At 48.4% G+C, this 14,720-nt stretch overlaps 1 protein-coding gene across 4 annotated transcripts in view; it reads right to left on the reverse strand.

The window, feature by feature from the left end:
- Positions 1-1,202: 1,202 nt before the first annotated feature.
- Positions 1,203-14,720, reverse strand: part of DYRK1B (dual specificity tyrosine phosphorylation regulated kinase 1B) — a 42,906-nt gene continuing 29,388 nt past the window's right edge. For all 4 annotated transcript variants that reach the window (XM_060257528.1, XM_060257531.1, XM_060257529.1 and 1 more), the window contains exons 6-11: positions 14,387-14,673; positions 13,989-14,135; positions 13,156-13,296; positions 4,065-4,368; positions 2,349-2,455; positions 1,203-2,226 (exon numbers count right to left, since the gene is read on the reverse strand). In XM_060257528.1, coding sequence (XP_060113511.1) covers positions 1,831-2,226; positions 2,349-2,455; positions 4,065-4,368; positions 13,156-13,296; positions 13,989-14,135; positions 14,387-14,673 — 1,382 coding nt within the window. In that variant the 3' untranslated portion in view covers positions 1,203-1,830. The remainder of the gene's footprint in view (positions 2,227-2,348; positions 2,456-4,064; positions 4,369-13,155; positions 13,297-13,988; positions 14,136-14,386; positions 14,674-14,720) is intronic.

Genomic DNA, 14,720 nt, shown 5'->3' on the forward strand with positions numbered 1-14,720 from the left:
CCTGACCCAATGGAAATCCCACTGAACCTGAAGCTTCCTGCACAACTCCAGTCTGGTCCCTATGGCCATATATTTTTCCCCTTAAAACAAGATTTGTAGGATGCTGAATTCTATTCCTTGTATCAAATTATTCCAAGCTACTTGTAGAACAGACGGGAGGCTTGAGTGTGCATATACATCTTGCCCTCTTTAGTAGACAGACTGCATACAAGACACATTCCTGGAGAAAGCTAGCTGTGACCAACCACTGAATATTTCCATCCAGGTATTCCCCACCCCTCCCATTCTGCCTGCAACTAGACATGGGGCCAAATGCCCTACCCCTACAGAACAATGGACAGAAGTTTGTTCTAGTACTGGTGGCCAATCTGTTCCAGAGCAAAAAGGGGTTTAACTATTACCCTTGTTTGGACCATATTTTACAGTTCTACCACACACGGACTGGGTGACTTTAGGCTTCTGCTTGCAAACCAACAAACCCCCTTCCTTTTCTTCGTGTGTTCGACAACAAGAGGGCTGCCTGGGTGCTTCAAACTCTTCTGAAAGGAACAACCTACCCGCCCCTGCTCAACAGGAAAAGAATATGGGCATGCCGCACTGCTAATGAAAGCACAACTAAAGCCTGGTCTGATAACAACCCTCGTGCCAAGCTGTATGGAAAGGAGGCACCACGTAAGCTAGCGAGTAAGAAAGTGGTAGGTGGAACGAGGAGACCACTTCGGCAGGAGGCTCCCAGTCTTGCTCTTTGTGCTTCGGTTCCTCGCCTGTTCAGTAGGAATTTTTGATATTCTGAGATTCGCGTGAAATCAGTTATGATGGTGGTGGTGGGGTTAAGTCAAGTGGGTGGGGGGGCAAACCTCACACGAGAAGAAAGAGGGGATGGCTGGGTCACATCCCACATTCTCTGCACAGTTTTCACACTTTCCTACTCAAGAAAGCAGAATCTTAAGGAAAACAGCCTGAGCTCAGACAGAATCCCGTGCAAAGATGCATGCGCTCAAGTAAGGCAGAGTTTAAAAAGTTCACACAGCCACGGTCCAGGCTCAGGGCCAGGCCCCCCACTTTGCCGCCTCGCTCAGGTTAGAGCAGCAATGTGTGGTGAACAGCCCGACTGCACCGGAGCACGGACCTAGGCACTATTTCCCCCCTCGTGTACACACGGCAAGAGGCAGGTCCAAGACGGCTGCACACGAGTCAGCATAAACATTCAATCGTTGGTTGGGGCAACCCTTTATTTCCAAGCGGGGGAGAGGGGGGAAGTTTTTAGCAGCAATTCCCATGGGACCAACACAGGCCGCCAAGCCTATCAAGTCCACGTAGTGCACAGGAGTCTGTCTGTCCATCCAAGCACACAAGAGTGTTGAAATCTCTCGCACCAGGGAAGGGAATGGCTGCCAGGCCCATATGCCGCTGAGTGATTCAAGGGGTGGGGTGGGGGGGAGGCTTGTGGCAGCGGCCAGGAGGGACCACACAAGTCAGAGAAAGCACTGACCAGAAAGAGGGGAAGTGGCACCCGGGCTGTGAGGGTGGGAGGATGCTGGCTCCACATGCTTTTCCCCCGGTACTGTTTCCCCCCCCTCCCCCAACACAATGCTTACCACTTGCAGCAGGGGGGTCCCGGGTAGCAAACAGGACCTGGTCTCTAGGCAACCTGACCCCGTCCCACCGTTTAAAAGTCCTGGCCCACTCGAACTCTCCCGTGCGGAGAAGCGCTCTGTGGGCAACTGGTTCCCTGCCCTACACAGTCAGTCCTGGCCCGTCCAGGCTCTGGTGCAACAAGGGAGTGCTCTCGCCGGGCACTGGCTCCTAGCCTGCCGGGCCAGTCCATCATCAGGAGCTGGCAGCCGTGCCCTGGGGCACACAGACACCCATCAGTGCAGTCTCATCCGTTTCTCGGTGCACACGCCCGCGGAGAGGGTAGTTGAGGCCAAGTCCCTCGGGGCGTGAGCCGCCAGCAGTCCTAGTCCGGAAGGCCGAGGTGCCCAAGTGCAAGGATGAGGAGCCCAGACCGGTGGGGTTGCAGTCCAGGTGGCGTGGGCCCAGGGACACCTCCATGGCCTCGGGAAGCGGGGGAGACAGCGGGAGCGGAGGGCGCTGGTACGGGGGGTGCCCGGTCGGAGGGAAACATGGCATGGCCTGGCTGGGTGTGGGTTTGTGAGGTAAGATGTGAGGAATACTCTCGTTGTCGCCGCCGGCCCAGAGACGCATCTGCTGCTGAGAAGGGGCCTGCAACAACAAAAAAGCAATGCAGATGGTGGCAAAAGGGACATGTACAGAGAGAAGAAATGGAGCAGGATAGATGCTGCCCAAAAAGGGAATGGAAAGCCAAGGGTCAGCCCACAACCTACTTGTGGACTCTGCATCTCGCAGTCTGCATGCACAGTGCCCATGCTGCCGTAGTAGCGATTGCTGTAACGGTAACCACGGTTGTCATTGGAAGAGCCACTGGAACCGCCTGTTGGTAGAGAAAGAGAATCAGAGAAGGGGGATGCGGCCAAAAGAATACAAGGGGGTGGTTCCACAGCTGGATATGGCTGAAAACAGCTCAGGGCCCAGACCCCTAAACTAGGTGATTCGGAGTAGAGGGCGGAAACGACCATAAACTCAGCAAAAACAGCAGTATGATAGATTCAAGGTCTGATATCTGCAGTTAACAAGGCTGGCTGGGAAAGGGTATTGAGAACTACTGCCAGTCATACTGAGGAGTATGGGAAACTAAGCATAAAAACATATATACACAAGAGCCCTATACAGTTTAGGGCCTGCACACCTACTCTTACATGAACCCGACCTGACCACCACAGTAATCTTCAGAGGCCCTGCATCAGGTGCCCCCGCCATCTGAGGCTAGACGGATGTCAACCCAGCGAAGGGCCTTGGTCAAGAAACCAGATTTATGCAAGTCTCTCCACTGGGAGATCGGTTTATCCCCTTCTCCGTCTTCCACTAGCAGGTGAAGACTTTTGTTATGTCTGTCGTTATTCCTTTACTGATCCTTCCTCTCATTCATATGTTTGTGTTTTTTAAAATTTGTTTTTATATATTTATGTATGCTTTTAGTCTTAACTTTAAAAAAAAAAATTTTTTTTTGCTGCTTTGGGAAACCAGGCAGAAAGGTGGCTTAAAATGTTTTAAATAGTAAAAGAGCAGCACTGGATACATAATACAGACAGTCAAGGATGGTGCAGATGGTGGAAAGTTCTTTGTTTTCTCAGAGTCTCTCACTAGTTCTGCTTAGCCTAACAGCTGCTGCTGAACTTTATGCCTCGTACTGAAGGTTTGTTTTGGCCTTGACAAAACCTACGATACTTTCTGTAAAGGCCCTCATCCAGGGCTGGCACTTGGGAGCAGATGAGGTAGGTGGCTGCCTGGGGTGTCCCCTCGCCGTGGGGGTGCGCGCCCCCTTCCCACTTGCGCTGACCCTGATATTTTGCAGCGTTCTTGCTTTACTATGATTGCTCGGAGTGAAGAAAGAAGGACGTGGCCTCTGCTCCTTCTGAAGCAGGAGATGAGACAAGCTGTGCAGGGGGTGTGCAGTGTTCTTTCTTTGCTCTGATTGCTTGGAGCAAAGAAAAAAGGACGTGTCCCTGCTCAGCTCCCTCCAAAGGAGGAAAGGGCCGGGCAGGGGGCGTGCTACGTGCTGTCACGATGACATCAATTCCAGGTGATGTCATTGTTTTGTGCATGCAATTAGAATCCGCAGAAAGGAGGGTTGTGGGGTTCTGCCTGGGGTGGTGGAACCCCTAGTGTCGAGGCTGCCCCCATCTCACAGGATGAGTTACTCAAGGAAGCTTGTAAATCACATTTCTTGGTAAGACTCCTCTCAAGTATACAAGGCTGCTAGTTTTATTGTGGTGTGATTTCCCTAGATTTGGACAGCTGGTGCTCCTTCTAAGCCGTCCTTGGGCTCGGCGGTTTGCATTGGGCTATCCTGTGGTTTAAAAGTGGAAACACTATTTTGCTTTCATACTTCTGTTTGATTAAAAATGCTTTAGTGGGTTTTTCCCTTCTTTTTTAAAGCCAGATGGTGGTGAAAATAATTATTTTAAAAGGGAAGAGCATACCAGAGCTGGACACTGAACTAGTGGTGCTGGTGGAGTGGCTGTGCTCTGTGCCCAGACTAGGTGAGGTGCTGGCGCTCGTGTTGGTGCCCTCGTCAGCAGTTTTCTTGAAGAAGTTGTGTTGCAGGGCATAGAAGGGGGTGATGCGGCTCCGGGGTTCGTAGTCCAGCATGCGCAGCACCAAGTCCTTGAACTTCAGGTAGTCGGAAGGCGAATGACCCTGCTCTCCTGCCCGGCGCCCACCTGGGCCCCCACTCTCTACTCCCAGGACTTCATGCAGCCGCCGAGTTCCCGGAACCTTATAATCCTGAAACGCATTGAAGAGCAGTAAAATTAGCTGGGTAAGGGCTCAAGACAAAGAAAAGGGTGGACAAGTGCCTTGTGCTCCAATATGTTTGGCAACATGATCAGCTGTGCCCAAAAGGGAAGCAACGTACAATAAATCTCTCCGATCTGTATCTGGAAACAATATATTTATATGCAATAGGAACAAGTTGCTTTCTGTTCTAAGAAAGGTGTTAAAACTCCACTGGCATGAAGTTTATAGGGGGAAAAAACAACACAATGCAAAAATTAAGTACCACAATGCTAAACCAGCCCTGGCGGTACCTCCTGCACACACCTCCTTTGCTTCCAAGAATTTGATGCAGGAGGTATTTCCTTTGGAGCATGGCCAAGGACAGCTGCCAATGTAATGTGCACCAAGAAGTTGAAAGAGGAGGTGAGTTGGGAATTTGTTAATCTTGGTTTCTATGCAATCAGCACAAGACAAAGCTCTTTGTCTATTTGTGCATTCTTTGGAATGTACAGCCTGTTTCATAGCCTAACAATGTGCCCATACTGGCAGTTCTGCCAGAAATGGCTTGTCTCATCTCTCTATTGGCTGCGTAGGTTCTTGCGGGCTGCTGGGTGTTAGAACTCAATACCTGGATTAGCTAAGACTTTTCACGTACATGGGGGGAGAACTGAAAAGCAGCTGTTCCTTCTCTCTTAGGATGTGTGAGACCATGCAAGAGGGGAAATCAGATGCTCTGATATTCTAAGTTTCAAGTCAGGTTAAAAACCTTTCTCGATTTCATTTCTTTTATTAGTCTGCACCTCAGTTCATAGCCCATATCTCTAGAACTGTGCCAGCAGAATGTGTTTAAGAGGGAAGAGATTGCCTTGATTGCTTCCAGCCCACTTCGCTGTGGTGAAGCAGCCCTGGTTTGATGCTTCTCCTGGCACCAAACAGGCGAGAGGGCAAATAACAGGAGCTGGTAGTAGCTACCCAAGGGAAAAGTCCCAAAGGGCTGGGGAACAGCAAGGGAGCCCTACTGGGACAACGGAGTTTCCCTCAACAAAAGCTCCTCCCCCACAGCTTCTGAACCAGGCCAGACCTTGCTCATGAGCTGTATGACAGAGCTGGGAGTGAGGATGGCCTGTCAGGTGTTGGGATGGAAATGTTACACTCCCAAATCCTAATGCAGAGGTGGCCAAACTGCAGCTCAGGAGCCACATGTGGCACTTTCACACATATTGTGTGGCTCTTGAAGCCCCCACCGCCCCTTTGGCCATATAGGAGAAGGAATTTCTTTCTTGAAATCATTTCTGCAAGCCAAGCCAGCGGCAGCTTGGAGAATGCATTTAAAGTTAAAGTTGCTTTCTTTCCACCTCTCCCCCCTCCCCTCCCCTGCAGCTCTCAAACATCTGACATTTATTCTGTGTGGCTTTTATGTTAAGCAAATTTGGCCACCCCTGTCCTAGTGCAACCATTACATCACACTGAAGAAGAATCCCTCCATGAAGGGAAGCATGCATCTGATCATCGTTCCAACTTGTATGAGAGGGACAAAGAGCTGACCTGGCTGCCTCTTTGGCTCCTGCTAACAGGAAGAGGCAAAGCAGAATTTTCACAGCTCTTCTTGACTTAACTGTTTCTATACTTTCCACACTGTGCTTTGGAAAATCCAAAAGGAAGGACCTGTGAGTGAATGTTAACTAATGAATGATAATGAGGGGCACAGAGAATTGGCACAGTAAACAGCCTACTGTTCCTACCTTTGTCACCTGCTAATTTGCCCACTTACAGTTGTGGCATCCGAACCACATTGGTGTGTGTGGAATCAGCAAGGGCTGGTTTTAAAAGCAGAGGATATTCACAGAACAATGACATTCACAGCTGGATTTGTGTGGGATGAACAAATGTTTGGTGTAGTGGTTAAGTGTGCAGACTCTTATCTTGGGAAAACGACCACTGGTACTTACCGTGAGGGGTCATTCTCCTCTGAGTACAGGAGGACATCTTGGGTGTTTTCTACCATCTTGTCAGGGAAGCAGGAAATAGAATAATTCTTCTTCCTCTTCCTTGACCCTGGAGCACCCAGATCTCCTCAGTTGGGATACTCCAATAAGCAGTCTCTAAACTATCAACCTTACTCACAATAAGGAAACAGTAATAACAGTCAGTTAATATGCAAAAAACATAACATAAGGAACTGTAAAGAACTGTAGAGCAGCAGAAGAAAATGGAATAGATATAGCAGAATAGACCCTAGTATGAGCGATGCAACGTGGTGGGCAAGATGTCCTCCTGTACTCAGAGGAGAATGACCCCTCACGGTAAGTACCAATGGTCGTTCTCCCTCTGAGTCGGAGGCCATCTTGGGATCTCCTATAGCAGTAAATTAATGACTGGGTGGGGCATCGCTGTCTTCTAGGACCACATGTTGTAAAACCCTTCTGCCAAATGCTGCTTCTGCTGAACTGTAGGAGTTTAATTTGTAGTGTCGGACAAATGTTGAGATAGACCATGTTGCGGCCCTGCACACCTCGTCTACCGAGGCATAGTTGTTAAAGGCTGCGTTAGTTGCAGCACTTCTAGCTGAATGTGGTGTAATACCTCTGGGTACTTCTAATTTCATTGCTCTATAGGCTTCCGCAATACATTGTTTAATAGCATAGCTGATGGCTGAAGTTGATATCTTTTGGCCCAATCTTGGTTGTGCAATGTTAATGAACATGGCATCCGTTTTCCGCATTGGTTCAGTCCTGAATAAATATGCTTTTAGACAGCGTCTGACATCTAAGTTATGCCACATTCGCTCCCTAGGATGTTTAGGGTGAAGTGAAGTTCTTCAGACTTGTGAAATTTTGACACAATCGTGGGTTGAAAAGTAGGATCTGTACGAAGAACTACTTTGTCTTTGTGAGAAATACAAAGTTCTTTCTTTACAGACAGTGCATTGATCTCCGACACCCTTCTTGCTGAAGTGATCGCTATTAAGAAGATTGTCTTTAAGCGTAACCATCTTAGAGAAATGCCTTGAATAGGCTCAAAGGGTGTTTTAGTGAGTGCGGACAAGACAGTGTGTAGACGCCACGTCAGAAACCTATGAGTCTGTGAGGGGCCCTTGAGGGTGGCTCCCCTTAAGAACCTCTGTACATGTGTGTGCTTGGAGGGATCTTTACCTTGTATCAGTCCCAATACGGAAGATAGTGCTGCTACCTGTCTCTGTAAGGTGGCTGGTTTCAGTCCAGATTGTAATCCATTTTGTAGGAATTCCAATATGTCTTGAATTGATGGATTTAGTTGATCTTTTGCTTTTCTGCAACACCACCTATGAAAAGCTTTCCAAGTGGTATTATAAATTCTAATGGTGGACTTCTTTCTGGAGGCCAATAATGTGTCAGTGATCTCTGAATAACCGAACTTCAGGAATGTAGACCGTTCAATTTCCACACGGTCAATTGCAGCCAATCTGGATGCGGATGCTAAATTGAACCCTGCGTCAACATGTCTGGAACGATTTCTAGCCGGAAAGGTTGAGTGGTTGATAGCCTTTGGATAGATGAGAACCATGGGCGTCGTGGCCACCACGGGGCTACTAATATGACCCGTGCTTTCTGATGTTGTACCTGTTGAAGAAACCTTGATAACTCCGGAATCGGGGGGAAGTCATACAGTAGACCCTGAGGCCAACTCACTGTCAGTGCGTCCACTGCTGCTGCAGACGGGTGAAAAAATCTGGTGCAAAAGGTTGTTACCTGGTAGTTGTCGTGAGAAGCAAACAGGTCCATTATAGGATGACCAAACTCTTCGACTATCTGCTAGAATATTGATGTCTTTCATCTCCATTCCCCTGGTTGTATGGTCAGCTGAGCCAATGTGCTTGAACGGCTGAGCCAATGTGCTTGAACATTGGCGATGCCCTTGATGTGTTCTGCCCTGATGGAAAGAAGGTGGTGTTCTGCCCAGTTGAATAATGTCTTTGCTTCCCTGGACAGAGCTGATGACCTCGAGCCCTCCTGATGGTTCAGGTAGGACTTTGCAGCCGCATTGTCTATTCTTACTAGTACATGCTGTTTCTGTACCTGATCAGTGAAGAATAATAGGGCTAGGCGTATTGCTCGTAGTTCCAATACATTGATCGGCAGTTGGGTTTCTGACAGTAACCATCGACCCTGCGTTGGTATGTTGTCGAGCGTTGCTCCCCAACCTGACAGACTGTCATCTGTGAACAGCTGCATCTCTCTGGGAAGATAGTAAACTCTCCCTTGTCGCAGACTGGAATCCCTGGACCACCACATCAGAGATTTCTTGACCTCTAATGTGACCTTGTTCTGTGGATTCTGTTTTGTCATGATCTGGTACTAGTGAGGGCGGATTAACCTTTGTAACAGTTTCGTATGTAATCTGCCCCACTGAACTGCATCTATGTTTGAGATGAGCAAACCCATCAATTTGGCTAAAGTCAATAATAGAGTGTGAGTGTTCCGAATGACTAAATTCACGAGTGGCTTGGTTTTCTGTATCTTTTCGTTCGGAAGAATGATAGAGTTCTTTCGTGTATCTATAATCATCCCCAAGTGTTCCAACCTTTGTGTTGGTTCTAGAGAGCTCTTGGCTATATTTATAAGAAAGCTGTGTTCTGTAGACACTGCATAGTTGCTTGGACATCCGACAGAGCTTTCTGGTTGGACGCTGATCTGATCAGCAGGTCATCTAGGTATGGATGAACGTGTATCCCCTGTTGTCTGAGATGGGCCACAACATTTACCATCACCTTCGTGAATACCCTGGGGCCGTGGCTAGACCGAAGGGAAGCGCTCTGAATTGAAAGTGTCTGTTCCCCACACAGAACCGAAGGAACCGGCGATGAGATAGCTGGATCGGAATGTGCAAATAAGCTTCCGTGAGATCCAGTGAGGTGAGGAACTCTCCTGGTTGTAAGACCTCTGTGATTGACTTCAGGGTCTCCATACGAAAGTGTCGTATATGAATGAATCTGTTGAGAAACTTTAGATTGAGTATTGCTCTCCAGTCCCCATTTTCCTTGGGAACCGTGAAGAATATCGAATAAACACCTCAACCCCTCTGATCTGTTGGAACATGTTCTATGGCATTGATCTCTAAGAGATGTGTGATGGCCTTGTTTATTATAGATCTTTTTGTAGAGTTCTTCCGGATCAGGGACACCAGAAAAAGTTCCGGTAGAATGCTTCTGAATTCTATTGCATACCCACATGACACAATTTCTAATGTCCAGCAATCTGTTTGGGAAGCTTCCCAAGCGTCTTGAAAATATTGAAGTCTTCCCCCTACCGGAGTTGAAGTCCAGTCACGCCTTGTTGAATTTTGGCTCCCGGTCCTGCTTGTCTCTACGCTCTGAATTCTGCTTGTTGAATCTAGGATTACTGAACCCTTTTCTGAAGGGTTGTCTTGGTTGGTTCTAGGATGATCTCTTGTTATCTGCATAGGATCTTGATCTGGCCAATGTATGTGAGGAACGAAAGGACTGAGAATAGAAGCTTCTTTTGTCAGTTCTGCGAATGTTCCTTGGCATGGCTTTCTTTTGTCTTTGGTTTCCACTAAGATCTTATCTAAGGCACTACCAAAGAGCTTTTCCTCTTGAAACGGATACATCATCACGATTTGTTTGGAATGGTTGTCTGCAGGCCATGCTCTAAGCCAGATGCCTCTTCTGGCTACTGCCCCTGATGCCAGACCTCTGAAACAGAAGGTGAGGGCATCTAGAGAAGCGTCGGCCATGAACTCTGCTGCTTTTGAAATTGAACTCCATCAATTTCTTATTATTTTCTGGTAGCAACTGAGAGAGTCTCCTAGCCCAGACTATGGCTGCTCTAGATATAATAGACGATGGAGTACATGCCTTAATTGCCGTGTGATCTTTTTAGGGCTAGGTCAATTTTCTTGTCCCAATTGTCTCTAATGGAACTGTGCCTGTCTTCTGACACCAAACCCGGATTTTGAAGAGCCGTCACTGGTGCGTCCACTACTGGAACCTGCAACATTTCGTTTGCAAAAACAGGCAAATCATATAACGTTTTTACAAAGGCAGGAAACTACCGATAAGAGTTAGGTTTTCCCCATTCAGCTTTTAATTGTCTCTCAAAGAATTGTGGAAAAGGGAAAACCTTGGTAGTGGTGTGTGAGCCTGGGAAAAACTCCCTATCCCCAGTAGTTTTATTCCTGGGATTGCTATCGGTACTGGAATTCTCCTCCCCAGAGGCAGAATCTTGGAGCGCCAGTGCTGCTATGACCCTGGTTAACAAATACTGATAGTCATCAGCTTTAAAGCAGCAAACTGACTGCTCTGGGACACAGACATCCTCCACCTCCTCATCTGAAATAAAACTCTCTCGATCTTTGGATTGTGACTCCACATCCGACTGATTCTCCTCTGAATCTTCCTCTAACAATCTAGAGTTAGAGATCTCTTTTCTGGCTGCCTTAGTTGGCCAGTTGCGCTCTCTGGAAAGATTTTTCTCTGGGCGCCTTGAGGAGGAGGAAGGGGGGGAAGGAGATCTGGATCCCACTGACCCCATGCCCATAGCCCCTGATGGACAGGCATTAAACATTTCTGCTCTAATTGTTTGCTGGAGCATAGTCATAAATTCAATAGAAAATAGCCCTTTAGGGTACAGCACATTACCACTTTGTTGTATTAGGGCTGGATTGACCATGGAGGCGTGATCCGATAGGGGTTGGCCTCCTGTATTGTCTCCCGCCGGGAGATTGGTAACCGTCCCAAGGGGCAAAGCATAAGGCTCCTGGCGACTGTCTGGCAAAACGCGCGCCAAAAATCCTCATTCAAAATGGCTGCCATCAGATGCAAGCCTCTGGTGGAGAGGAACTTTAAGCCCTTCCGTTGAAACCCCTGGACATTTCAGCCCGCGGTGACTAAAGTCACTAAAACGGGCAACGTTGCCGGCAACCGCAGCAAGCTGGGAAGACATGCCGGTCCTGGGGTCCACTCCCACAGCCTCAGTGCGAGGACTTACGGTGGACGCGTCTTCTAGGAACTCGTCTCTGAAATTTTCCATCCGCCGCTCTTTGCCACGCTCCGCAAGTGAAGGCAAGGGGAAAAAAAAAGTCAGCCGCTTTAAAAGCAGCCGCGGCCGCACCACTCTCCCAACTACTGTAAAGGTGTGAAGGCAGATGGAAAGTGAAAGTAGCTCAGTGTAACAGACTGGAACTTAAGAAGGTTGTTAGACAAAGGATTAAGATTGGGGAAAAAGGAAGAATTAGATTAAGAATAAAGAATAGGATTAAAATTGCTTCCTATCTTCTAGGAGCTAAACTAGCTAGTTGCTCTCCCTCTAGAGGCAGGAAAGAAACTGAGGAGATCTGGGTGCTCCAGGGTCAAGGAAGAGGAAGAATTATTCTATTTCCTGCCTCCCTGACAAGATGGTGGAAAGCACCCAAGATGGCCTCTGACTCAGAGGGAGAACAGGGTTTGATTCCCTGCGCCTCCACTTGCAGCTGTTGGAATGGCCTTGGGTCAGCCATAGCTCTCTAAGAGTTGTCCTTGAAAGGGCAGCTTCTGTGAGAGCTCTCAGCCCCACCCACCTCACAGGAGGTGTCTGTTGTGGGGGAAGACAATAAAGAGATTATATTGATTCAGAGAGAAGGGCAGGGTATAAATCTACAGTCGTTTTCTTCTTTGGCCTGAGTCAAAAAGACAGTCACCATAAATATTGGTGGAGGGGGGGGAAGAGAGGAGGAATCTGCCCTCAGTCACAGGGCAGCAAAAAGAACAGCAAGCTGCTATTCAGCTTCAACCTGACTGTCACCCATAAGAAAGACAGCTACTGAGATCTTTTTCCCTCCTCCTGGAGATACCCCTGCTATTACAAATTAGATGCTTGCCAAAACACACACCTCTTCACTCCCACACGTTCAAGCTGAGTTCATTCCTGTACCAGTTTTCCTGTCTCCCTTCTGTATTTTTTTCTCAGATTTTAGGGCAGGGTCTGTGGCTCTGATCACATGTAAGCTTGGGTACTTCCCCCTCCACCAAGCTCAAATTGCCTCCCTCTTTTTTCGCAATCTATAGTCAGGTGTTTGCAAAGGACGTGGCCTAACTATGGTCTGGATCCATCCAGCTTTTCTCCTCAGTCTCATCCAATTCGCCTCCTACAGCACCTTTCCAATATGGTTTTTCTACATGAAGGGCCCATGATGCCCAGCACAGCCTTTGGGGGTTGTCAAAGGGAACTCCTCACTCCATTCTTCATCAGCAGAAAAGCCAGCTAGATCCAACTCCACAGTCTGAACAAACCGTTGTTTGCCCAGTTCACACATACCAGCGCATAACGATTTGCCAAGAGAAAGAGGGAGGGAATGGGAGGAAGCAAGAGGAAGGGGAAGGGGCATGCAAACCTGTGGCATGCTCCCAATCCGCTACACCAGGAACATGAACATCCCAATGTTACCTGTGTCTTTATTCCAATTTTACTTCTAGTAGGTACTCTCAAAGTAACAACGATTCTTATATGACACAATTAACTGAAATAAATACAAAAACCACAACCCTGGAAAAAAGAGGTAAAATTAATAGGGGACCTAATCTATATTCACGGGGAAAGTTGACAGAGTCTTTATAACATATATTCAAAATGTAGCTAGGAACCTTACGGGAGCAGAAATTTGTGGAATGCCAACTGAGTAGTAAAAACGGATAATGGCTTGATGATTTGTGCTGCATGCTTTGAGTGCATCAAAGTGTCCACTGCTTTTCACGTTTTGGAAAAGGCAGATATGGCCTGAGTGGGGAAATGGGCAGAGAGCGGAAAAGCTGTTGAGAATTACCTTCCTGCCATCTTTGCCCCGCCGGAGGACCCAGCCCCCCTCAGGCAGCTTTTCGAAGTATTTGCGAGCCTTTGGAGCCTGCTCCAACATATGAGGGGGCGGCAGCCCCAGCACCTCCACTATCCGGCTCATCTGGTCCGCCTGCAGGGAGAAAGCAAGAGAAGAGGAGCATCAGGAAGACACCACCAAGCCCCCCACAGCTCTCCTCCTCACCTCCCATTGCCAACTTCTTTATCTGTACAGGGGCCTCCCCAAAGCCATCCGTACACAACCTTTCATTGCTCTAAATCATGGATTTTACAAAATGCTGCCCAAGAAGCATTCCAGTTATCCTGCTGTTCCAGCCAAAATAGGAAGACTTTGTCACTGCACTCTTTTACCCTCATTTGTCTAGATGACAAGATGCTACCCAAAAGGAGTCCAACAGCCATCCTGGCCAAGATCTGATTGCTGACGCTCACCTTCCCGCAGGGGGGGCAACATTTCCTCTCTCTCATGTTCTCTTCCTTTTCACCCAACAAGTGATTAGTGACACCACCTACTAACTGGAAATGCCAGGGGGCGGCTGAACCTGGACTTTCTGCACACAGTGTGGATGTTTCTACCACTGAGTCGCAGGCCCATCCCTTATGAATGCACAAAGTTGCTTCCTGCTGGGTCAGACCCTTGGTCTATTGAGATCCGTATTCCCTATTCCATCGGGCTTCTCCGGGGTCTCGGGCAGAGGTCTTTCACATCACAGACTACCTGATCCTTTAACTGGAGATGCTGGGGATTGAACCTGGGACCTCTCAATGAGCTATGACCCTTTCTCCAAAGAAACATCAACTTACCTCGTTGGCACCACTGAAGAGCGGCTCTCCTGTGTGCATCTCTACAAGGATGCAACCTAGGGACCACATGTCAATTGCCAGATCGTAAGGCATGCCCAGTAGCACTTCAGGTGAGCGGTAAAATCGGCTCTGGATGTACTGGTAGATCTGTGGGGACAAAAAGGCAAAATCCCGTCAATGGTTGCATTGAAGAAAACAGATGCGCATGGCTCTCTCACCCCCTCCTGCACTGAATGGTGTGTGGGTCGAATTCTGCACTTTCTTATGCTGACAGTGTCCACCTGGCCAAGTTCCAAGTTGTGAAGCCCTAAGAATGAGGGAAGCTGCTCAAGCTAAAAGACAAGGTCAACGATGACTCCTGCATTTAGGAAGGTCAGGATTTTTTTGGAGCCACTCACCCGCTGGCCCAACTGGCAGGAGCTGCCAAAGTCCACGATCTTGATGGCGCTGCGCTTGGGGTTGCAGAGCAGGATGTTCTCGGGCTTAAGGTCACAGTGGATGATGCTGAGCTCAGGCGTCGCCAGGAAAAGCAGCGCGGTGCACAGCTGCTGGGCAAACTTGCGTGTGAGGTTGAGAGACACGCCACGGAAGTTGGTGTTACGGAGCAGGTCGTAGAGGTTGTAGGACAACAACTCAAACACCAGGCACAGGTGGCTCCGGAACATGAAATGCCGCTTCAAGTGCACTGTGGGGTGGATAAAAAGAGGGGAAAGTGTTGCAGCAGCATCACTG

Source organism: Heteronotia binoei, chromosome 17 (assembly GCF_032191835.1).
Source record: "Heteronotia binoei isolate CCM8104 ecotype False Entrance Well chromosome 17, APGP_CSIRO_Hbin_v1, whole genome shotgun sequence".
Lineage (NCBI taxonomy): Eukaryota > Metazoa > Chordata > Lepidosauria > Squamata > Gekkonidae > Heteronotia > Heteronotia binoei.